The sequence below is a fragment of the Toxotes jaculatrix genome, chromosome 12 (assembly GCF_017976425.1).
Source record: "Toxotes jaculatrix isolate fToxJac2 chromosome 12, fToxJac2.pri, whole genome shotgun sequence".
NCBI classification, from domain to species: Eukaryota; Metazoa; Chordata; class Actinopteri; family Toxotidae; genus Toxotes; species Toxotes jaculatrix.
Genome location: NC_054405.1, coordinates 9,543,029 through 9,568,949, shown reverse-complemented (window position 1 = coordinate 9,568,949; position 25,921 = coordinate 9,543,029). Strand labels below are relative to the sequence as shown.

At 40.8% G+C, this 25,921-nt stretch overlaps 1 protein-coding gene across 2 annotated transcripts in view; it reads right to left on the bottom strand.

Moving 5' to 3' along the window:
- Positions 1-5,570: 5,570 nt before the first annotated feature.
- LOC121190416 (roundabout homolog 2-like) overlaps positions 5,571-25,921 on the bottom strand; it is a 71,125-nt gene continuing 50,774 nt past the window's right edge. Inside the window, exons 10-27 of one of the 2 annotated variants that reach the window (XM_041051123.1) lie at positions 25,785-25,866; positions 25,496-25,661; positions 24,989-25,155; positions 24,782-24,903; positions 22,659-22,890; positions 17,523-17,647; positions 17,259-17,430; positions 15,939-16,115; positions 14,872-14,898; positions 14,667-14,706; positions 12,940-13,067; positions 12,013-12,285; positions 11,053-11,215; positions 10,379-10,636; positions 9,400-9,605; positions 7,282-7,443; positions 6,888-7,142; positions 5,571-6,012 (exon numbers count right to left, since the gene is read on the bottom strand). In XM_041051123.1, the coding sequence (XP_040907057.1) occupies positions 6,011-6,012; positions 6,888-7,142; positions 7,282-7,443; positions 9,400-9,605; positions 10,379-10,636; positions 11,053-11,215; positions 12,013-12,285; positions 12,940-13,067; positions 14,667-14,706; positions 14,872-14,898; positions 15,939-16,115; positions 17,259-17,430; positions 17,523-17,647; positions 22,659-22,890; positions 24,782-24,903; positions 24,989-25,155; positions 25,496-25,661; positions 25,785-25,866 (2,757 nt within the window). In that variant the 3' untranslated portion in view covers positions 5,571-6,010. Of the gene's footprint in view, positions 6,013-6,867; positions 7,143-7,281; positions 7,444-9,399; positions 9,606-10,378; positions 10,637-11,052; positions 11,216-12,012; positions 12,286-12,939; positions 13,068-14,666; positions 14,707-14,871; positions 14,899-15,938; positions 16,116-17,258; positions 17,431-17,522; positions 17,648-22,658; positions 22,891-24,781; positions 24,904-24,988; positions 25,156-25,495; positions 25,662-25,784; positions 25,867-25,921 lie in introns of those variants that run through there. The other variant, XM_041051122.1, reaches the window with a different exon arrangement.

The window sequence follows — 25,921 nt, the reverse complement described above, 5'->3', positions numbered from 1 at the left end:
CAAGGAGGACACCAAGGTTGAGGGCTAGGGGAAGAGGTGACACAAGAGTTGAGAGAGAAGTTATGAGGGGAAAGGAGGGGGCAAGTAAGTGGGGTGCAAATTTATGGTTTCAAATTTATTGCAGTTGAGTTTGAGGAAGATTACTTTCTCTTAAAGCAGGCAGTTGGTGAGGAATTAGGAGGTGTCAAAGATAATGAATCTTGTGCTGAGGCAGAGCTTGCTGCAGCAATGGTAAATTCAGATTTGTTTATGGAGATATATCACTGTCTGTCACTATAAAAGCTGACTGCGAACCAGGGGAGAACGTGTACTGTGATGCCAAGAGAGGACTTACTGTGGCAGATGAGAGGGGAATGCGGAGATGTCAAAAGGTGCACTCAAGGCAAAGAGGAGGATGCCATGGCTTTGTTTGGCGTCATGAGAGAAGGGGGTCTTTCAGAGCGCACAACATGCAGACAGTGAATTATTAAGATCATCAAGTGACATTTTCAAGCATATGAGAGAAATTAAAGAAACAAGGTTGCACAGAAATATTTTAGGATTTGCAGAAAATGTGCATTTTGAGATTAAAGCATTAGGATAATGCCCTGGTTGTGATAGTGTGTCAGTTAAATACAACCAATAAAATCTGCCACCATCATTCTCAGTGACTGGTTTGTCTTGTCATAAGTACAAGGATTTTTCATCACAGCTAAAGATACCCCTCTCATATTTTAAGATACAGAAAAAGAGTTTACTTTGAATAATAATTTGTGACTAATACGACTTTCCACAAAAAAGTTCAAAGTTAGAAATTGAAAAATCCAGAATAAATTAACATATATTTTTTAATGCCTCTTAGTCTTTTGTACACCGGAGGCATCAGGTTTTCACAAGTTAAAAATTTTGGACTATGACTGACCACACGATGTGATATAACAAAATCCTGCTCGTACGTACACGTCTGAAACTCAGGTTCAAGGTGAGCAAAGAGAAAATTTACCCCCTTCAGCAGATGAAAATCAAACTCTGCACACACTGTACATCATTCTGCTCAGTGAAGATTAAATATCCAAGTCAAGTAACAATAAGCAAAACACATTTTTGAGTGGAGGGCTGATATATGACTGGCTGGATGCTGTTGTTGTCTCAGATTAATTTGAATTTGTATTAAATTTGAGACAATTTTTGTAGCCTAACAAGTGGACAGTAAATGGCTGTCATTTTACTTGGGATTTTTCTGTGATTGGCTTGAGGGATCTTTAATGGCTCTTTAATGGAGATTCCCGTGATAATATCATCAAAGTCCAAACTATTTGGACAATAGGGCAGAGACCAGAAAGGCTAAACTACAAACGTAATCTCTGGGGGAGTTTCCAGTAACTGCAACTGGTACCTGGAGACTGTGTCCAGATCTATGAGTCAGCTACAGCAGGTATCCACAAAGGCAAACATTAATATCAGCATGTAAATACCCTTTCTGTATCCACCTAAATTCCCTCTATAAGAGACTTTCAGGAGAGGCCTTGCTGCTATATGTCACTGGTGCAATGTCAAGTGGCAACGTTATAGAAGCAGATGAACCATTATGGTGAAAAAGATGAAAATAAATTGGTCACGCAGGGAGCTAAAGGCCAGGAGACCACTGGCCTTTAGCCTACCCTCAGGGTAGCTGAGACAAAGAGCGGGACCTGCGGTCTCTTAGGTGGGCTGCATGTAAACCACCACACCATCTGAATGTTGCAATTAACCAAATGTCATGAGTCACACGTCAGCCTTTCAAGGCAATGTTACACATAATCATACTGAAAAGGTTGTCCACCACATGTTGGGAAAATTTCATCAAATGATGCAGCTCATGCAGTATTGAGATCCACAAAAAGAGCAAGTAGCAGCAGCAATAACAGTAAGCCATAATATACCATGTTACAGTGGATCATACATTCTACTGTATACTGAATATAAAGTCTGGTTGTTGAATACAGTATTAAAGAGACAAAAAAAAAACTGTATAATGAATGCAGTTCTCTTGTCTGAGCCTCATACAGTGAAATATAACAACCTGCTTTGCAATTCATAATGTTGGTTGTGTTTCAAAATATACAGCAGAGTTTTACAAGCTCTCTAATCACACTGTCTACAGTTTACCTTTGAACGTTTATTATTCTGACATTTTGTTTGTCTAAAATCGGCTCAGCGCTGGGTAGGGAGCACCACAGATATGAATATCCAGTATGTAAATACTGTATGCTAATAATTTCTTTGTTAGATCTTGAACAAATATGTCGACGGTCTGATTTGTGTGAAGATGATTTTGATAATGTAAACTACAGCCTGTCATCATTATTCGTTTTAATTTACGTTCTCTTAGATAAGAGGGTGATTTAACCATAAAGCCTTATTTTATTTATATATCTATCTTTTTATTTTGCATCCATAATCAGAGAGTCCCTCTTCCAGGCACAGTGACTGATTTTGTTCAAACTACTTTCATTTTAAAACTCAGTGTTTTGTCATGTGGCTATATTGCACACTGACAAAACACTGAGTTTGATGTGGGCGTTCACAGTTTCTTTGGATGACCTGTGTTATTTTATTAACGTGTTACTTGTCATAGAAGTTTTCTGCACAGAATTCAACACTTATTGTGTCCTTTGTTATGATGACAGGTTATAATAAAACACTCAACCTGGACAATTCACAAAACATCCTCAAAATGTGAAAACTGTCTTTTCACCCCTCTCACACAGAGCTGCTCTCCTGGTCCTGAGCCTGGCTCACCCTAGGTCTTCCAGCATGAATTTTACATTAAGACTGAAAAGCTAACAAAAACACAAACACACATAGAAAACTAAAATCTCACACCCTATCGCACAGTGGGTTCCAGTCCTCCAAACCTCCAAGAACTCTCTTAAATATTAACACCTTCAACTTTCAACTGGTTGATTACTTATTTATCAAGAAGAAAAAGAAACTCAACCATCTGTTTGCACTTGTTTGAATTTTCTGACATTGTGATCCCACCACCATAAAATGAATGCCCATAATGTCTGGTGTTTATTTCTGTTTCTTTTAAATAGTAATCAAAAAATTACTGACTGAATGAATATGGTCCCCTGTGCCCTCTTCACATTACCACTTGTGCTTTCTGTAGAAAAAAAACGCCTGCATTACAAGTATTTTCACAGTTGCCTGTGGTCCAAAGAAGTGAAGCAGTCTGAGGCTAAATTGTTCTCTTGAGGGCTGAAAAGGTATTTCAGCAATAAATTTCTTGCAGTAAACTGATTTTAACTCTAAACCCAAACCACAACACCCCACAAAGTTACCACACAATTCCTAGATCAGTATATTAAGCTTCATTTTTATAAGACAGAACTGCAGCTCTGTGAATGCAGGTGGAGACTTGTAATTGGGCTCTTTGGGCTCAGCTATGTATTTTCGTTCTTCCATTTAATTCACTCGTACTACAGGCTGGGTAAATTAGGAGAAGCCTATACAAGACTTGGTGGTGGGACTGTGTAATCCCTGCAATAGTCCAGTCAAACTGTGTCAAAGTGAGTATAGAACTGACTACACACCACCAATTTTCCTGTCCTAGTAGCAATTCCATAAACCCAACCAGTTGGATTTAAAGCTCACATGGTGGATTGCACAATGTGCTCCTTGTCGGCACAACATCTGCAGACAATCCTAATCCCTGTCTATCTGTCTCCAGATACAAATATTGACAGGCGCCTACAGCTATCCTCCCCACTGTCCAGATCTGTGCTGGCAATAGCAAAGTTATCTCCACGGAGCTGTCGTGTTCCAGAGATAAGGGGCGATGCAATAAAGTTGAATCTGAAACTCTGAATCTAGGAAAGAATCCATGCCAGACAAAATTCAAGATATGATTAAGACAAAATAGGATTTTTTTAAGACACCACCAGATCCACTATTCTTGCACATACAGAAAGGTTCAGCAATATCAAATTAAGCATGGCCCTCTACAACGTCACAATGTGGTAGCATCAATTAAATGCAACTAAAGCAGGGACATTGGTAAGACATATGGATTGTTCTTTGTATATGAAAGATTTCATAGGCTGTCCTCTGGGTGGATCAATAAAAGTCAGAACAACCAAGCAAATAACCTTTCTTTTAAATTCTTAGCAGCTGTGTGAGCCACATTTTTAAATCAATGCTCAGGCTGCCTGAGGCCCCCATATGTCTGATGCACTGATATATTAAATCCCTGGATAATTTGAATGGAGATTTAGGCACGGGTAACATTTTCTTTCTTTTTTTTTTTTTTTTTACCTAACTATATAATAGAAATATTTTAGTTATTTATTTTAGTTTTAGTTTAAAATGTAGACATAATTTCATGTCTGAAATCTGCAAATGGGATGTAAGTAAAAACCCACATTGTAATTTAAAACATTGTCTACTCTAAAGAAACAAAAAGTGGGTTGTGTTGAGTAAATGGAAATAGTGTGTCACACATCATAGGCACTGGGAGGAGAAATCTGATTCATTTTCACATACACATTTTATTTTGCATCAAAGTATTGAAAAAGGGCCCTACTGTATGTGGCTGTGTATTCCTGAGGGCAAACCAATCTGGCAGGTAAAGATTCATCAAAGGGAGAGCCGTTCCCAGAACAATGGTCGGAACAAAACCATCCAAACAAGTGTAAAGACATTTCATCGTGAATCTCATTGGCAGAAAATGCTAATTAGCTACATTTTAAAAACTTTTCTTCTTTAAATTTGGCAGTCTTTCATGTCTATAGATCTTTGTAAGATGATAGTGTAAGTCCAGTGTAGTACATAACAACAAATGTAATTATAATTTCTTTGATGTTGAACATCACATATAGTCATCATTAAATCTTGCATTTCATTTGTCTTCAGGTGACTTCAGGACATTTTAATACATTTGTCTCTGCTCCACTAAGGTAAAGCATGGCCTGTGGTTTCCAACAGCTCACTTTCACCTTCCCGTTTCCCTTTATTGTCATATTGTCCTTTGAATATTGCACTATCACCATGTCACTGTGTGTAATTGGAAAAGAAACATATATATATATTATTAACATACTCTTTTGGGGAATGACAGAGAAGTGACACATAGCTATTTTCCTATGTCTTTGCTTTGGATATCACAACTGATGTGTGGCTTTGTTACCATAAGAAAAAACGTTCTGATAATCATTTGCTTGAGAATCATTGTTAGTATAATGCATAATACAACTCCCAGAAAGAAGTATGAAACACAGTTAGTCATTTTGGCGTAATATTTCCAAGTATTTACCTGTGTTTTTTTTCCTCTCAATATATGAGTATTTCTCAAAACAGTTACAGCACAGCCAAGTATATATCTTCTGTTTAGGTTCTGTTTAACATAGACATCCCTCTTTGCCATTATGATTCCTCTCCTCAGCTCAGCTGACAATGGGTTTGTGCTTATTTTCACCAAAACGCTCTGTGCAAAGTACAACAATACAGTAGCTTCATCAAAATAAGCTAACAGTTTGAGCATTAATGAAAAAAAAAAAAAGATTCACAGTAATAAAACACAAAAAGAGACAACGTTAGGTTTGGCTTGCATAGCAAAGCAAAAGAAAGAGAAAAAACATTAAAAAATATATTTACAAATTATGCAAGTCCTTTTTCATTTTAATTAGTCATTTTGTCGTGATTTTTCTTCTTCATCTCCACTGTGTGAACTGTTGTACACCATGTGACAGAAAATAGAAGCGGACATTTAACATACCGTTTACTCTTTTGGAGGGTGGTGGGGAGGGGGGCGGGGGGGGGGGGGGGGGGGGGGGGGTGAAAATAACACTGTGAGACTGGTGTCTGTGTCTGTACATGACATTTACAGCTCTGCATTTTATCTCGCACTCCGTGTCTCTGTCTTCATTCTGTCTCCTCTCCATCTTCCCAACATCATTCTGTGTCAATCGCAGAGAGAAAATCTCATAGCGCTTATAAACAAGGTGTCCTGGGACAGGCAGCAGCTGCAGGGAACGATGATTCACAAAGACTCTGAAAGACGCACAGCACACACAGCAAGAACAACAATGTAAAATCTGGGCGAATTTGAATGCTTCACTGTCAGTATCTGCATCTTCATTTTCCCCTGCCAGGAAGCATCTTAGCTTGGATTCAAACCAGAAATTGATGGGATACAAGACTTTATCCAATCCATTTACCAAAACTGTGATAGCAGCAACATTTACTCCAGCCACTACGACTTTGTTCTTTCTGAATTGTGATTGTTATTCCGACATTAATTAAAGGAAAATTCTGGTATATTTCAAGGTAGTTAGGTAACCCCATGCATTTAGTCATAATGGCCTTTCCAGGCAAAGGCGTGTTTATTTTTGGTTGGAGCTGATTCATATAAAAATGTTTATCTGGAAAGTTGTAAAAGGTTCTGCAGCTTTTGCTCTACTCAATGTTTCCCCCCTGAATCTCCAGCAAAAATTAATCTGATACAGCATCCATTTACACACATTTTTCATTCTACAGCTTCCCTCTTTTACAGGCTTCATGTCCTGTCATTGCATTGCTTTTATCTCTATTCAGATATACAGAAAATAACTGCATTGTGCTGCAGTCTCAGCTGACTATGAGAGACAAATCTTATTTGTCTCTGTGCTATTTTTGAATATAAATAAAACCTGAAATCTTTATTGAGCTTTATTATGTGGTCAGTGATTATAACAATATGTCCCCTGTGTTATACTTTGTCAGTAAGGGTATGTCAAAATTAAACTGTAGAATGGATTAAAAAAATGTAAATAATGTTTCAGTGAAATCTGCATATTATTGCTCTCCACAGATGCTTGCTTGCATCAGGTTGTATCCATTATGAGTAATGTGAACATGGATACCTCCTCATGAGGATAGACACTCACAGTGTTCCCTTTTCTCTGTGCTGTTTGTGAGGGGATGCCCGTTGTGGGAAGGATCTGTGCCAGGTCTCTTGTGGGAACCCCTACTCAGGGTGGCCCTGTTGGATGTTGTTGTGCCGCTCCAGGAAGCCATATGCTGCCGCTCCAGCGTCGACACGGTGACCATGCACTCCTCAGAGGGGTCTGAGCCTGCAGCTGCCCACGAGCTGTGCATGCGGGAGCCCACGCTGTGCAGGGACTTCATTGCCGGTGTGTGGGCTGGTGAGTGGATGGTAGATGGGAGTGTTTGGCAAAGGATACAAATGAGACATCGTGATATAGGCCCTTCTTGTTGGATTTACTCTAAGTGAGGATTCTCTGACAAATAAGGGCTCAAAGTGTAAAAGACCTTACTTACTGTCTGTGTTGGTGTCTCTTCCTCTGGGCAGAGTCCCAACCTTGTCTGTCTGAGGTTTGAGGCCAGTCAGTGGTGCCCTCTTGTGGCCAAGGCTATGCGTGCCCTGTACACCATGGTCTGCTGTGCCAGATCTTTCTGAGTGACACTGCTGGGAGGTTTTACCTGCAATGAGCAGCACTCAGAGAGTTAATGAAGATAAAGATTGATAAAGATGGCTAAGCTGGACAATCTTCTCTGTCAAACCTGTGTTAAACACGCTAACGTATATGTGATGTCTTGAAAGAACATGTAAAGATGATTCACACAAAGTTTCCATCACACTGGATATTTGTGAAAATGAACATACCTCTGTTATACTTGGTATACATGAAGAAGAATGAATGAAGAGTAGTGTTACCAAATGCTTTAATCAGTAGGCTTTAAGAACCACTTTTCTTTGTTGCAGCCATGTAAAAAAAATAGACCTCTAAAGTTGAAACCCAAGAAAATAATTTAAATGTTTTATTGAAATCAGACATCATCAAAAGATGTATAAACAAACATGCTGTTTAAAGCAATAAGCCACAACTGCAGTATGGCACCCCCTGAGGAAATACTGCCACCAAACTGGCTTTGTTCATGCTTTGATTCACTGGACTGACGATAGTCCCTCAATCTGCCTGAACGCAGTTGGACTACAGTGACTTACAATATGTGACAGCTAAACCTGAGACAATAAAATGTTTGCATTGCTAATATTTGTAAATATTTTTAGTCAGACTGACACGTATTCTGCCCTCCAGTGGGTTATTCAAAGTGTTGAAAACACATATTCTCAATGCACAAGTCAATTCCTTAACCTATCAAACACTGGAGTCTAAAAATTGTACAGCTCTATCCCTGTGGGAGAAACTTTGAAGTGTTTTTCTCTAAAGAAACACTTTCAGACAGAACCCTATTTATAAATGCATCAAATCTTAAATGTTAGACATGTGACTTTTAAGTAGAGCTTTGCTAAAGTTGTTAAAAGATTATATGTTATGGTTTTGATGTCTATGCAAGAATGGCTTCGAGTGACTTTGAACAGACTGACTGAATATCCCTTTGAAAGAGAGTGAAAAAGGGCATCCATAATTTACATTAGGATATCTGAATAATTCGATAAAACTGTTTTACTTGAGGCCAACTGTGCCAACTTCTACACCAACTTTGAGTGTCAATCACTGTCCCCGCTGGCAACATGAACAGATTCCTCTTCTACTATGTAGTATCCTTAAGTACAGCCACTAGACTGGTGTGTCTGTGTGCTGGTATCTGTGTGATTAAATTGGCTATTGTAAGCCTTGGTCTTTGTGCTAAGCAGCGTGTCCATAGGTGATAGTTCAGCCAGCCAACAGACTACACGGTATTTTCTGCCTCAGTGGCCCAAACTCTACTGGCAGACCAAATATTAGACAATTCCACAAAACCCTGGATTCTGTTAAAATGTGCCACTTTTGAACATTCAGTGCCAACATTGTGAAAGACTGTGGTTAAACATCATTTAAAAAACTAAACATTGTTGGACAGACACATGTGCATCCACTCCCCTGACCCTCACACTCACTTTTTTCCTTGCTTCATTAAAAAAACAAAAGAAAACAAAAAAAAAAACACACAATTCTTCCTGCAGTGGTGTTAAACATAAACACACCTATTTTACATGCAAATGTATTTCTTTTTGTTATATCATACCAACTGCATCTTTTGACATATATTTTGAATATAAGCTTCATTTGTTAATGATAATGAGACTATAAATAATCCATGTAAGGTGCACAGGGAGCAATAAATATTTACAAATCTGCATATTCTGTATCTGCAGCTAAATATAAGACAATCATAAACCACATCCTTAGATACGCTCTTAAATGTAGTGTCATTTCAGTAAGAACAAATCAGAACATTTTCATATTTTTGTGCATTCCTAATAAATGTGTTCTGTTGTTGAAATCATTATTCCTTTTGTGCAGAAGAAATGATGAGAGGACTGGGCCAGTCAGTCTTGGTTCTGCCTTCTTACTCTCAATGACCTGATGTTCTACCTAATTTAAAAGCACTGACTGCAGTAAGATGAGTTTTACCATGCGTCAAACATACCTGAGCCCTCAAGGTTTTCCACGCCGTGACCGGGAGTGTATTCAAAGCCACACAAATTCTTTGACACCACAGCGTATCTTTCATCCTCCTCATCCTCGTCTTCTTCAGAAAGGAGAGTGGTTCCTAGATCCGAGCCCAGTGTGCTGGACATAAAGTCCATTGGAGGGATGGGGGTCTTGGACACGTTTGGACTGCTCTTCATGTGCCTAATTAATTGTTGGGAAATACTGTGTATTAATGACCAAAATAAAATTTAAAAAAGGAAATGGGGTAAAGATAATGTGCGAAAATACTCCAAAACAAGTTTCAGAATGCATAATCACTGCATACTCAGAAAGGCAGAGATGCAATGTGCAGATACTATGAATGCCTGCAGTGGTTTCACTGATTACTTTTTCATCACTGGTGTGTGTTGTGCTAACACAATGGAGTTGTAATTGGACTGGATAAAGGATATCTGGATGGGCAGGGCTGTCACCAACATGCCTGTTATCTCCTCCACAGCTGTCCTCCATGATGGCTCACATCCCGCCATGGAAGAGATGCATGCATAATTACCAACTCTATTTACTGATGTCAGAACAGCATGTTAGACTAAACCCAGTCATTACCCTCCAACACATATCACCACTGACTTGTCAAGTTTTCCAGTGCTCCATCAAAGGTGTAATCAATGGAGAGCTGTTTTTATCGGTCGCAAGAAACATGGGCTGCAGGTTCCAGCTGACACATGTAAATACCAGCATTATAAGGCGCTCAAACATCGACCATTGATATGCAAAACCCAAACTATCAACAGAATGAAATGAATAAAATTACAGGTATCTCTCCCTCCGCGCAAAGCAAACATGTTTGAACAAAATTGCAATGCAAGCACGCAGTGTAAGGCTTTTCAATGTTTTTTGTTGTTTTTCTTTTTTTTAACCAGAAAAGACATCAAATTATAGAATGAAGATGTCTCAAGATGTAGTTAACTTACCATGCCTGCTTGGCCACCTCATATTGGTAAGCTCTGGTCAGCTCATCCAAATGGGCCTGCAGAATGGACTGCATTTCCTCATGGTGGGCAGAGCTGAGAGAGGAGGATGAGGGCTGGCTGAAGGGAGTTGCTGCTGGAGAGGAAGATCTTCCTCTCATTGGAGGAGTGGGACCTCTCTCCTCCTCTGCCTCATTGTCCAAATTCTGGTGGTGGTAGGTCTGGACAGACATGGGTGGGGCCCAACTGTTGCTGTCATATCTGGTATGTGGACAAAATGCCAGGAAAAGGACATATGCAAGGATTTTATTCCAGAAAAAATATTCACAACACAGTCTATCTTCAGATGAATTTGCCCATATTGATCCTAAATTAATCTTAATCTAGTCTTTTTCATCAATTAATCAGTTAATAATCTGACTTTTCTTCCATTTGCAAGTTAAATGTGTACAACAGTTTAATACAAACCTATTTTTCTTAGGAAAACACACTGCTAGAGGTCTATTTAAGCACTGTGTGAACTCCTGTCTGATGCTTTCTGATGAAAACCACACACACTCTGGCCACAGGTGCAGGATATTGTGACCTCTGTGTTTGCATGTGTTTCCTCTGTCGACATGTATTTTTGTGTTTGTGTGTTCCCGGGCAGAGATTGATGAGATATGAATGTATCTTACCCTCCTCCGTGGTTTTCCTGGGGGTAACGGTCAAGGTCAACCTCTGTACCAGGGAGTGGGTGCATGGGTGGTGGAGGCAGGGGCATGTTAGCCCAACATGTCCCATTTGATTTAGAGGTCTTTGTTCCACCCTTCACCTTCTTTTTCTTCCCAACCTTTGCACCTGAGGGTAGGTAAGGAGGGAAGGAGGTTTAGCCTTCTCTACACAACACTGAGAAATCTCTGTACACTCTACCCACAACTATTCCACACTGAATTTGTGCGCACTAACACACGTACACAGCACTGACTTGAAAGCTATCTTCTATCTTTCTCTGCTATCTGAACTTTTTCAAACCTGTCTCCTGCCCAGTGTTCATTATTGCTCTTTTTTTGTGAGCTGACAGCACATTAGGACTTTTTCTAAACGTTTCACTTTAAGTTGTTTCCGTACAGCTTCCCCACTTGCTCTGCTTTATCTCTGCTAAGCTTGACATTTAGCTGAGCACACAGCCTATTGTGCAGAACTACAAAAGTACAGACAGAAATGCCTCCGTGACTTTATTAAGTGTATATACATTGCATAAATAACTCACAACACTGAGGGACTTTTTTCCGCCACCACTAATCAAGTTAACCCAAAGAAATGCGTCATGATTGTGTGACATTTCTGGGCTAGATAAGCTCCCAGGGTAGAACTGTGATGAAGACAGAAGAGTAATTAAGAGCATTATCCTAAGGGTCCATTTTCAGTGAATATGTAAATATAATATGTAAATAAAATCCTTTCCATTTTGCTATTTCCTTGGTTTAGTTTGCCAGCAACTGAAGAAAAAAAATATTACTTGTCATTTTATAGTTGTTTTTACTGGACATTCAAGCATTACTGCAGCCCTCAGAGACCCAAGACACATACACAAGAGTGCAAAAATTACACACACAAAAAAAGCAAAAAAAAAAACCCCAAAACAATTCTCGTACCACTGCCAGGGCGTCTGTCAGTTAGCGAGTAGCCCAGGTTTGCTATTTCCTGCTGGGCTTGGAGAGAAGCCTTCCAGCGGGGATCTGGCCTATCCACAGCCAACTCGTGGAAACTGTTGGACTGGAGTATCTGAGTGGTGGCGTAGGGGGTGGGCTGAGTGCCTCGTGCTGGGCTGCTGTAGCCTGCCTTCCCCATGAAGTCAATACTGCTATAGATGGCACCATCAGACAGCATGGTGCCCGTCTTCTCCACCGCTGCAGACGGTAAAACATCTGAGACAAAGGAGGAGGGTGACAGAGTGAGGAGGGAAGGGGATCATGGAGAGATAAGTCGACATGAAGTTAACGATCTTTAAGGTCATTAACACTCCCTGCTGCTCTGGCACTCTGTATTAGTTAAATACAGGTCTCAAACGGACTTGATATAAATGAAAGTGATTATCTACAACCATAATTAGCATGCAACACGCTGTGGGAGCCCAGTGGAGTGCTCGCAAGAGGGACACTCAAACAGCGCTAACCTTCAGCTCTGCTGTCTTGCACACATGAAGCCTGCAGCTGACTAGGGATCTGGTGATCTTACAGAACATGCAAACATACAAATACCAAGCGCAAAAACATACATTTGGGCTTATCAACTTCATACAACCTTGAAAATGCATAATGGCAGGGCATGAGAAAGAATGACAGGCAAAAAATATATGCAAACACCACAATTTTAAGCCAAATATCAGGCTTGTCAAATCAAATTAGTAAAGTATAGCCCTCAAAGGCTCTTTTAATTTGGGTGCGTGTGTTTGTTTGTGTGTGCGTGCTTATGTGTGATGTCCTGTCACTGTGCTTCTCAAAGGATGAACATCAAAACTGTCCAACCAGGCATTGCTAAAACTGTATCCTCCAACACCCAAGCCTGTTTATGTTTCCTACCTCCTCGCCCAAAGTTGTTGCCATCCTTCGGACTTCCCAAGCCCCTGTTAGCTGGGAGGCTCGTGGACGGCCAGGAGTCAGCCAACCAGGGGAGCCCTGGGTCACCCGCTTTCAACAGCCCTGGACGGCTGTGAGAGACAAAGAGGTGAGAGGGGGAGAAGACAGAGAAGTGGTGACATGGTTAAATATCCAGCCTGTACCGTAACAGTATTGCTTATTTTCTTCCTGCTGCACCAACAACAAATAGATGTGAAATCTCATTCAGCATATTCTCGCCCGTGGAGCAGCACAGTGCACAGGCAACAATAAACAACAGAGAGACATAAAATGGCAAGTCTATAAATCAGACTTCTGCCTCCCCTTAACTCTACCACCCCTAACTCTCCCCGGAGAAACACGGCAGGCCTAAATACACACTAAATCCACTTTAGAGCCTTAGCACAACAGAAATTTACATTTTAAATTGAGAATCATGGACAGCCTCTGGCAGATCAGCTACACTGGTGCACCGTCTCCATAGCAACAGAGACAGCAAAAGCCCATTAGGTGGTTTAGGAAAGCTACCGTGTCATTTTGTCTTAGTGAAATACAACAGTCATGAACGCAGGCTTTGACTTCAAGGTAGGAAAGTTGTGGGCAGCGATTCAGGGAGAAAAAAGAAGAAGACAATTTACAGCCACATTGTATCAGCTGCTATAAAAATGGCAAAACATTCACATGCCTCCTGCATCCGGTTTGCATATGTTTACTTAATGTGCAGCCACACAGTGAATTTTCCACTGAGCCTGATTTGCCAAGTGCCAAGGGAATTGTTCACAGCTGAGTTGGTGATAGCTTAAAGGTGTTCAAACAATTATGTCAATAATTTCCCTTTTAAAACACACAAGCACACACATACATTTACATATATTTACTTAGAAACACATGCTAAGGCCAGCGCAATAACACACGTGTGCATATTCAGTGTGTGCATATTCATGCACACAAAAAGGGTTAGGCAAGAAAACTGTTTATTTTTAGTCCACTGTTTGCAACATTTGTTCTGGCTCTGGGCTCATCTGCTCGCTTAGGTGTGACAAAAAGGAAAAAAGGGAGCAGGGAGGAATAAAAAAAAGAAGAAGTTCTCCATTCTTTTGCTTTCTGGAAAGTGAATTTGCCTCTTTCTTGCTGTTTCACTACCCTCTGATATTCAGCGGATACAGATGTAGGCTTCACTGTGGGCATTTTGAGCAGGGAGGAGAGTCTCGATGGGCATCGAGTTGAGTCTCAAGGTCCAACACTTTGTTTCCTCCCTATCCACACACGACCCAGCATAGCATACTGTATGCCAAGCTTTTGAAACAACACATTCATCACCTCTCCCCTCCTCCCACGACCTCTCACTCTGCCAGCAACCTCCAATGAACTGAGATAGAGCCAGTGAATAAAACAGCAGCCACCTGCATTAATTGGTAGCACTCCCTTCAAAGGAGTGATTAATGATTTCATCAAGTGTACATCAGTGCATATCATGCACTGATATGAGTAAGCAGAGGGAATATTGGAACATCTATGCAAATTCTATTCATCATGGAGGAACTCTTCATTTCAGGTATTACAATGGGCTGTTGTCATTGAGAAGGCAGGGTGAGCAGTGAAGGGAACAGTGCACTGTGGCTCTAATATGTCAGTGGGGAAGCTCCAGCTGCAGGGTTTCTGGGATTTTATAAGTTAATTTAAACTCTCACCTTCCATTTCTGATCAGGCCTCTGTCTCTTTGGAAAGTAACTTGCAGGCAAAAGGGGGGAGGAGAGAGAAAAAGAATTAAACTGCAATTATTTTGTCTGAAAATGCACAGTACCACCATCAGTTTGAATGACTGATACATAATTGCAATGTGGGCAGCTGATTCCTGGGATATTTTAACATACAATGCACAGTATAAAGACATACCTGCACGGGTGAAGGTGAAGGACTGAACTGCAATTCAAAAAGACAAGTGTTTATATGAAAGGGTAGATAAAGTGTCATGAATCATAAAGTACAAATAAATATAAAGTATAAATATCAAAAAGATACAGCCATATTCTCATGCTCATAAAATTCAGGAAATAAGGTGTGGATTAATGGATTGAGTCCAGTGGTGTGTCAGCACAAGTCAGATTTTGATGAAACCTGGGATGGTAATGCATTGAATCACTGCATTCCAGCATTTTTGGAAATTACACTGTTTGCCCTCAGGGGTGAACTTCAAATGAAGGTGACACCTTTGACCTCTTTCTGACCCGGGGAATCGTCATCGTCATCATTTTTCATTTTTTCATTCACTTGTTTCTTCCAAAATTTAGCTGAGCGCACACACACACACACACACACACACACACACACACACACACACACACACACACACACACACACACACACACACATACATATATATACATACATCTTTTTTTTTTAATGGAAATGTGATGTTTTGGAATTAAACTCCTCAGTTTGTTTTGAGAGAAGGGATCAGGGAAGCAGCACTCAATCATGTAAATCCCTATTGAATTAGGAAATCAGAGCTCTCTCTCTCCCCAATTCACTACAATGAAAGCTGCAATACACATTATGATAATGGAACACAGCTATATGCTTGACTCATGGAGGGATAAAAGAATTTTTCATACCTAAACCTAGACGCACCTCATGTTAATGTGCAAACAACACCACCTATGGTCTGATAATGGAAGGGGATGTTAAATTACTTATCTCGCATGAATGTATTAGAGTGTCGAGGTGCGGTGCTGATGGAACTCAGCACAGTTGATGCACATCAGTGCACAGTGAATTAAAGTAAATAGGGCCTATTTCCATCTGTGCCGAATATATTTCCTTTGTTCTGCATTTTAGCCAGCTCAAATGGAGTCACATCTGCGATGACATCAGCTTTCACTGGAGAGAGAGAGAGAGGGAGAGACCTACTGTGCTTTGAGATTCTGTGTTGATGCAGAACCATGTAAATTGATTTTTTTAACCTGCATAGTTGCTGAGCCCCTTCCTCTTTTTTCTCCTCCAGTACAGCCAGGCACTGAAGCCCATGAGGACAATCCAGCAGGCCCCTCCCAAACCAGCGATGAAGGCTGGCTGCTTCACTACGTCTGAGATGCTATTGTTGCCCTCTGATCCCGTCATTACGTCCCTCAGTTCTGCACCTGGGGGCACCGCACACGAATGCACACCCACACACACAGGAAAGAAACAAATGAATGGTTAAATGTCAATTTAACTACATGAGGAAAAAATAAATAAAGACAAAACACCACGTTCTCTATTGTGTTCCCCGGCTTACAACAAGGCATGTTTCAAATGCTACCAAACACACAAAAAAACTAACAAACAATAATAATAATGATAATAATAATAATAATATGAAGAGGACAATGTAAATGACATCATCAGTAGTATTTGTTTAATTGCATGGGTTGAATTATGTTTTATTATTATCAATTCTTTTTAATTCACACTTATTAGATTAAGGGAAACATACATATATTTTCATTTTCAGGTCAAAATATGCACTTTAAAAAGAAAATCAAGACGGCATGGAATACTGTATATCAAATATCAGACCACATGGACCACAGGAACAGCCAAAAGATGAGACCATGAATAAATGAAAAACACAACACACAGAGAAAAAAAAAGAAGAAGAAGAATCAGTGCATCCAATATGTCGGCAGAGTTAATCAATTCAGCAGTGCACTTATCAACTTGAGCTGCAAGACACGAGATTGACAGAGCAGCTCTGACAGAGTTTGATTTTCTGTTGCGGCTACTGTGCTGTGAAATTAGATTCACACTATCCAGCAGGAAACTCCCCCCATCATTAAGCTTCAGTCCACATGCCTGTGTTTCCCTTTCTCTGCGCGTTAAGGGTGTTATTATATATCAGTCAAAAGTCACAGATGAAGAGCATCTGGCCTGGGCTCCCATATTGATTCTGGGCTTATATACTCCAGGCATCCTTTAGCCATTTGATAAGATGTGATAGGCTGATAAGCTCCTACAAAAACAGTCTACTTTGTTAGCGCAAGCTGCCCACATATTGAAGAGGATTATTGATATGGCTAACAGTTCTTGGCACTGTGTTACCAGATTCTACACTTAATGAACTGCTATTGATTTCTCAGTAGACGTCTGCCTTGTAAAGTGCAATCTTCTTTCTTCAAGTGCGATAAATTGATAAATCATTTTTCCAGACCCCCAATCTGTGATCGAGACCTAGGTGCCACATTATGAGGTCATTTCATTTGACTCCGGGTTTGGTGTGTGTGTGTGTGTGTAAGTGGATTTACCCAAGATGATGAGCTGGGGTTTGCTCTTGACCCCCACCCCTGCGCTTGTGCCTGCAGCCACCTCCACACGGTACTGAACTCCAGTTTGCAGACCCCCGACAACCACTGAACGGATGGTTGCATCCACGGACTTATTGACATGAAACCGTGTTTCGTTGGCCAAACACCAGATCTGACAAAGACAGGATTCATTGGAAGGTGGTACAGTGTATTACTAAAATATTCAGTCTGGTATAGTGTGTCAGGTGCAGAGTTTGATCCTACCTTGTACTCTTGGATGATGCCGTTCTGTTGGTCAGAGGGAGGAGGGTCCCATGACACACTGATGGACGTGCTGTTATGGCTCCCCACTGTCAACACTGTCACTTGCTGGGGAGGCGCACTGGGTGCTGATGGGTCAAAGGGGTGAAAATATTAAAGAAAGAAAAGAAATACATAAGAAAAAGTGATTTAACAGAGAGGGGTGTGCCTCCTTTTTTTTTTATGTCAAAAGAGGATTTGTCTCACCCACTACCCCAATTCATATTCATACAGCAAGCAATACAACAAGGTATTTTCTAAGCCAGTGTGACAGATGGCTACCAGAGAACTCCATCTCAGTTTCATATATTACTGGTTTAGATTTTTATTTTTTTTTTTTTTGGGCAGGGGGGTACACTGGGACTGGGAAAAAAAAACACAATTCTTCACAATTATACTGATTTAAACATAGCATAAATATTGCTGCCACCCTAAATTGTACACACCAAGCATTTGAGGACCAAACTGTGCTTTAGTAATTGCTCAACCATTCCAACCAGACCAGTAAGTTTAGTTATGAGTGGCAATTCCTCTGCCAAGAAAAAAATGGCTCGGCCCAGTAGCTAACATCACTTCCATAATGGATTATCACCATTATGACCACATGAAAATGCTTCCAAAGTAGCTGTATTCAATTTTGCATATCTTGATGATATGAAAATGAGGGCTTTGAGACGGCTTGTCGACAGAAATGTGGGGCTATGCCTCACGGTGCCAAATTCAAACTCCTTCTCTAATGGGTCATTTTTAAAATGTAACAAACTGGTCCGATAACCTGCATGGACAGATCAGAGATTTGAAAAGACTGCAGGCGGCAGGAGGCAAACACCATATCTATGCAACTGAGCAAATCATCATCTCTCCATGAACGGACAGTAAAACCGCTCTGGGCACATAGTTTCTCATGATTCCCATTAAAACTATCATTACGATCTGACTGAGTGGATGAAATAACTTCTCTGAATCCAATTAAGGAGCTGCAAAATAATAACGCTATCTGCAGTGGATCCATGTAAGCAAGGCAATGAACGCCACCGGAATGCCGAAAAGCAAGAGCAGGTGGGCCGTGACGGTTGTCTTGTTTACCACCTGGCCAGAGAGGAACACAGATACTATGACTTAAATTCTCCAGATGGACCTGGTTCTGCAAATGGCTGGTGAGAAATGCAATAAACGTACACAGCGAGGCAACAGCAAGCCATGTACACAGTGCGTGTATTGGCAGACCTGATCTAATGAAGCCAGGCCATATTAGAAGTCTAATAAAGAGTGTCTGTGCCAGTCCTCAGACTGACCTCTGCCAGTCTTCTGACGTCTGAATTGTTCTCAGCATCTGGCTCAGTTAACTCATATAGTAATAGATTTTTTTGAATTGGGAAGATGAAACAAATCCCCCCCGAATGATTTAACTCGTGCTTCAAAGAGAGGCTCTAAACAGATATGGCATGTCGGCAAAATATTCGACAGCCTGGCAGTACAAAGGAATTAAATCAGCCATACGAGATGCAGTTTATTTTTATTACATTTAACAAACTGACTCAGCCTAGTTTGAGGTATCTATATTCAGCCATTTAGACTGCATCGACTTTCTGAAGCAATTACTGTTAAAGTCTCACAGATGTACTGTCACAATATAGTGATGATTCTAATGTTCAAAAAGCCAAAAGCATTATTTAATGACAGACCAGTCCAATATAAAACTAACAAAAATATTCTTTACTTGTGATATATATATATGCTGGATTCCATCTGTCCAGTTTAATGTACGTAGACTGTAGTAGAAGGAAAACATCCTTTTTAAATCATTTGGAGAGCCTACCAACAGTCTTAGAAATAAAAGGTTTTGTCGACAGAATGCGGTTCCCTGGCTCAAAACTAAATCATTAATTAAATCTACGGCGGGAAAAACAAACAAAAAGATCTGACAGAGCAAAACTTCAGCCGATTTGTTAATCGTTTGTTTCTTATCTGCAATATCCAGATGTTGGACTTTTGCACTGGCTCATAACTGCAGAATAACTGGTTCAATTCAAATTCAAAAATGTTCAGTAGAGGAAATTGCACATCCGGACTGTCATCGCCATCCCTCCTGGTCTTTTGCCAAAAGGTGCCTATAAGAAGAGAGAAGAAGCTTATAGAAATCTAAAGTATGCATTCACTTTTTTGTACTAACTTACTTTAACTTAAAACTATATGTATGTATTTTTTGTTTAGCTGATGTGAGTGCACCATCAAGCAAGTAAGCTCAGTTGGCTGAGCTTTCATTTCAGCGGTGCTGTTTCAGCAAACTGATGGAGCTGGCTCCGTCATTCAAGGGTTTACATTAGGAGAAGACAGAAAGCCCTGAGTATGGCTCTGCCATTTCCGTACGTGTGGAGAACTATCCCCGAGGATGAATAATGGCCACAATACCAGTAATGACTCAGGATAGCATTACAACAAATGGTCACAACAGCAGAAAAGGTCAAAGAGCCTGTTCTTAATAATGTGACTAAGACTGATAATAAGACTGATGAATGCAGCAGATAGAGAGTAATTTACAGCAATTAATGCTTCAAATGTCTGAGGGCATGTTTCAGTTTGCACTCACAGCTATGCAATTAAACTAAAGGCACTTCAGCTGCCTAATGTCCTGATATGCAGGGTATAAAGTGGTAAACATAACCCGTTTGATGGCATCAATTAAGCTTATTAATTTAGGTTTCTGCATCAACATACCTGTCCTTGTCCCCATATAACACACGTGTAATGTAAAACAAACAACACAGGATGGCCTTGTCTTTTATTGTCACTGATCCACCTCATCCCGTACCTACATCCTTGTCTTAATAGCTGTGCCTGTCTAGAGCACAATAGCATTTCATTTTCTTTGTCATAAGGATCGGTGGAGAGCCTGAACACCCTATGGGTGACAGTGATGCCGGTGACTTCACAGAGCCGTCTGTCTCCAGCCACACTGCTCTTACAGAAAATACATAGAAGGGCTGCGAGTATCATTAATCTTGATACACAATTTTCCCCTGTATGCAGTGTGAGACATCAGCTGTTCTGACCTCTGAGACCCTTAAGATGCCCTCTGCTAGGGTTTCACAAAGGCAGTGGCACATTCCCAATCTACCTTTGACAGATAACGAGTGTTTTTCCTCATAGTTCTGCAGAACAGCACATTTCCAGACCCTAAAGTATCAAGCAGATCAAGCCAGTTTTTCCTGTCCCATGATGCCTTGTTTCCAGGGCCCCAAGTAACTACAGCATGTGCCCCAGTCTGCAAAGACATCCAGTGATCCGGTGTGGCCATTTTAATTGGACTCCAGTGAGGTGAGTTTCTCTTTCTCCACCAATTGCATCCCCTGTTCATAACCATTCCTTATCCCCTTACTGGGAGGACGATACAGCACTGTGATCCTCTGATCATCAGACAGACATGCTGTGGGTTAAGGTTTTCTTTTACATTAATGGCCTCATAATGACTTGCTCTCAGTACAGGCCATGTTCTACACAGTCCAACTGATGTAGCACCTGAATGCAGTTACATAAAGAGGTCCCCCCCGCCCATCCAGCAGGTAAAACACAACCTTTGTCTATTCAGCGTCAAACTTCATGCTTGACCTTGGAAACTGTAGTGTAACAAAACAATACCATCTCAAGAGCCCCTGACTCACTCTTATCTCACGGTCTGCAACAACAGATGGAGCTGAAGTTGGATCTGTTGCCATGGGAGCTGTTAAGATGTCACCCATACCACTTTGAGGAAGAATAAGCTAGTAGGGACTTCCATAAAAAACTAGTAAGTGGACATTGAGTTGGGGATATCTAACTGCTATTTCCAAGTTCAAGAATGTACTATCGTGATTGATTTATGAGCCAATACTGGTAAGTCCTAAAAATTCCATGGATGAAATGACTTAGCTGACATGTCAACAAATGCATATCAGTGATGTTGATAAGCAAAATCTATCTGCTGATGAAGACCATGTGGTTGAAATCTCCAGACAAAGCTAGTGAGTGGACCATGGGTTGGAATTGTGTTTTTGTGGAAGCCTTTATGAGGTTTATGTATATTCAATTATGGTAACCCATTTAATTATTAGAAAATTGGCACCATTAAAGGTATGTTGAATTAGCTAGAAGCAGTTCCTGTTTGCAATGAACCCATGGATGTAGAGAGAACTATCACTGGATTATTTTCATACTGAAGATAAAAACGTGATGATTTTTGGGCAAGTTCTGAAGCTGTAAGGAGAATCTTTTCCTATGATATTTAAGCAGATTGATGGATTTTTTTTTCCACAGTGGACACTGGACAAAATGATATCCTTGGAAAGAGTAAGTCATGTTGAAAATAAAACTATGTGTATCTTATATATGTGTTAGATTTGACTGAGATATGACTCTGAGAATGAGAAGTACAGTTTATTGATGCAAATGGTGTCGTGACAGAGGGTTAAGTCTACAGTTAATTAATCTAATTATACAGCAAGCTGTACATTATACAAATAAAGTGTGTCACAAATAATGCTATGTTACATTAATATGTGCCACAAACAGTTAACCCTAAGAAGAATCAGTAGCTGATTAACTGACCTGCACAATAGAACTGAAGGGGAGAAACCAGGAAGTGTTATTACAAACAAAAATTTATTAGAGACTGCAAATGTGTGTGTGTGTGTGTAAGTGAATGGGGGGGTCATATCACAGAGGTCTGGTTGGTGTGTGACGGAGACGTGGCAGCAGGGGTCCAGAGAGAGAGAGTTAAGCTTATGTCAAAGGAGACTGTTTCTGCCCTCCCCCTCTGCACACCAACCCACAGAGGCCTGGGCTTGTCACAGACCCCCACTGTGCTGTCTGGAAGACCTGTTTTCACACACAGGGGACATGGCACTGCGGCAGTATGCGTGTGTGGGTGGGTGTACTTGAAATGCCATTATCCATTACTATCTAGCCATGAAGCTATTACCAGCAGCAGTTAAATATAAAAATAGGTAGAATCATTTACACAAGAGCGTCTACTCATGCATAAGTAACTACATCTTACGTTTCTTGCAACACAAAGTCGGCAGACAAATTGATTTTTGTCAGAACTGTGAATTCGTCGCCTACCTTCTTCCATGGTGCGTGCTGTCATGGATTCACTGTCAGCACCCTGGAACTCATTGAAGTATGGCCGCACTTTAATCTCATAGACGATGCCTTTCTTCAAACCAGAGAGAGTTATGTCCCTCTCTGAGGCAACCTTCAAATCCTGTATCTGCCATGGCCCTGGGGAGGGCAGCCCCGACGTTTGTCGGTAAAGAACACGGTACCCTTGGATAAACTGGGATGGATTCTCCACCTGAGAGGAAGGGAGAAGGAGAGAGGGAGCGAGGGATGAAGACATTCTGTGTGGTAATGATGTGGGAGGCGTCACACATCTGTGTGTAAACTGCTATGGTGTTCAGTTTGTGTCCTCTGTCATTGACAATGAACGCTTAGTTAATCCTACAGTTTAATTAGCAGCAGAGATGCAAGGAACCATATGAAGAGAGTTGTAGGGTATTTGCCAAAGCTGAACAGTACCCCTGAGTCACCTTCAGTACAGTCTGGACTCAAAATACTGGATCAAAATAGTCTGAATTTTTTAATATTTATTTTTCATTGTTTTCTGGTGCATTTCAAGGGTAGAGTAAAATATGTAACAGATATGACTCGTAGTAATGGCTTGTTAACAGGGACAGAAGCAAGCAAAAGCTTTTACAAGTGATATAAAGCAGCTGTTTATCATCAGACAGTCGAAATGTATTAGGACAAATCTCTTTTCTTCTTTCTTCCTTTCTCTCACTCGCTCTCTTCCTCTCTGTAGCCTTGGTCTGCATGTCATTAACAAAATGATTTGTGAAATCTAAAAGCCTTATAAACAGGGGAAGTAGCTCCATCCACGTTTTTGTTCCCCTGTGTTGCTTGAAATAGAATTTATGACTGAGGCCATGAATCAAAATAAATTACTCTCCACCGTGCTCGCTTTCCTATTGTCTTAGAAGACGGACGCAGGACGTACAGTTAATCAAGACCCACACTATACCTACTGCACACTTTCCCTGTCATTCAAGATGACAAAATCTTGCAATCATGTCCTATTCACCAAAATAATACCTGTCTTTCCGTTGCCATAAATAACCTTTAATTTTGCACATGCATTAGTAGTACCATGCACACTCCTCAGTATGATTTAGTTGCTGAAACACTTTAGACAACAAACATATGTCTAAAAAATATGCTAGTTACATCAATACTTTAAACGTATAGATTAGTCTCTCGTACAAATCCTGTTTTTTCATAGCGTTAGATTGTAATATTTAACATCCACTATTTCTTATAACAGGCAAAAGTTGTATTATTGCCTTCTGACGGTCTTACAAGAATCTCTCAGAAATGCAACGGTCTCCCAACAAGTGAATGGAGTCTGAGAAGTATCCTATAGATATTGAATATATGGGCCAGGATTAGTTTTGCTTTTGATATGATGTCTAGGATGAGGATAACGGCTACAACATGGCACCTATGGTTTCAGCTGGCTGACCATATCTGTTTTGTCGCCTGACATCTGGTGAGCATCTGATTGTCCAATTTGAGTTTACTTAAACATAAATTCCAGTGCACAAACTTTGTGCTCTGAGCACTGGATAATGAATGACAAATGGAGCAGGGTCAAACAACACAGATGGACCCATTCAGATCGACCACAAATGCAGGTTCAACCTGTCACTGTGTCAGTCTAATAGCAGCATTACAGTGCATGGTTGTCATACTGACAAGCATGAAATGGCAGACTACTGTAAACTCATCCTAGGTGTGTCATTAACCTACAGCAGCAGGCAGTAGGAACACCTTGCCAACAGACAGAAATAACATTTCCCACATAAAAGGCTGACTGCAAACTGACTCCAGAAGTGACACATGTAGCACCTAATGGTGATATATTCGTCCTGAATAGAAACATTAGTCTTGATTCCTGTATCACCTCAAACCATTCTAAATTGATGGAGCACCAGCTGTTCAGTCTATGAATGTGTAGCCGCCCCATAATGTTTACTCTGTGTGTGTGCCAACTAATCCAAAACACAGTGACATGCCAAGTATGAACTTCTCAAACAAGCTTGGACAAGATTTGTTTTGCTGCTCTGACTGTAACACAAGCACAACAACTACGAACCACGATCATTTTTGAAAATGTTGTGAGTACTCACAGTCCATGTGACCTGCACTGAAGTGGAGCTAAGGACCACGGGGTTATGCATGCTGACCACCACATCCCCCAGCTCCTTCTGCACGCGACGATGGTCCACTCCCTGTGCTGTGGGACTAATGTCTGGGAGAGAGGAGGAAAGGCACTTAGAGTGGAATAGTGCTGCCTTCCACTTAAGATCCATTATAATACATACTTATTTCTTTACCTTGTGTCCGGACAGGCTCAGACATGGGGCTGGGATCCCCGAGCCCTTGAGCGTTGACTGCTCTGATGATGAACAGGTAGACAGTGTTGGGTCGTAGGTCCTTGACTGTGTACTCGGTCGTCTTCACGTGGTCTGCCACCGTCTGCCAGCTGTTACTCACCGACTGACTGTAGAAAGAATAAATCTAATCAGTTGGGAAAAATCTTTTCATTACGACAAAAGAAACAATTTACTGGGGGCAACACTGGTGAGCGGTGCTCCAGATGACTGGGAGCATCAGAACCAATTTCTGCTTAAAGTGCGCTTTTATTTTCCAAATGATTAGATTTAAATTTAAATACCAGAACGTTTCTCACTCAAATTAATTGGTAGGAGAAAACCCATCCAGACTATTCTGCTTGAAACTGTCCTGACTTGTTTGAATGCCCAGAGAAACGCCCACATCTGTTACTGCCATGAAAGTCGGGGTCACTAAACGTAGCTCGAGGCCATAGGTCACAGACATACCCAAAGGCCTCGATGACATAGGAGGACACCGGGGAGCCCGCCTCTGGCCCTGGTTCCCATGACAACGAGATACTGCTCTTGGTAACATCAGTGACCTCTGGCTTGGAGGGCGGCCCTGGGAGAGCCGATGCATTGTGAGACATGAATTCTACGAGGTCAGTGGAGTCTGTCAAAGGAAGAAACGTAGAGAGACAAAATGAATACATGCAAAAGCAAAGGATACTGAAATATTCTGTGCTTCATACATCAAGTTAAATTTTCCATATGAATTATTTCTGTTGAAGCAAACCTCTGACATCCAAGAAGGCGCTCCACGATGTTTCTCCACTGGAGCTGGTGGCTACGCAGGTGTATAACCCAGAGTCAGACAGCTACGGAAGAGAGATTACCACTGATTTTCAAAACAAACTCTTATTTAGTTTGCAG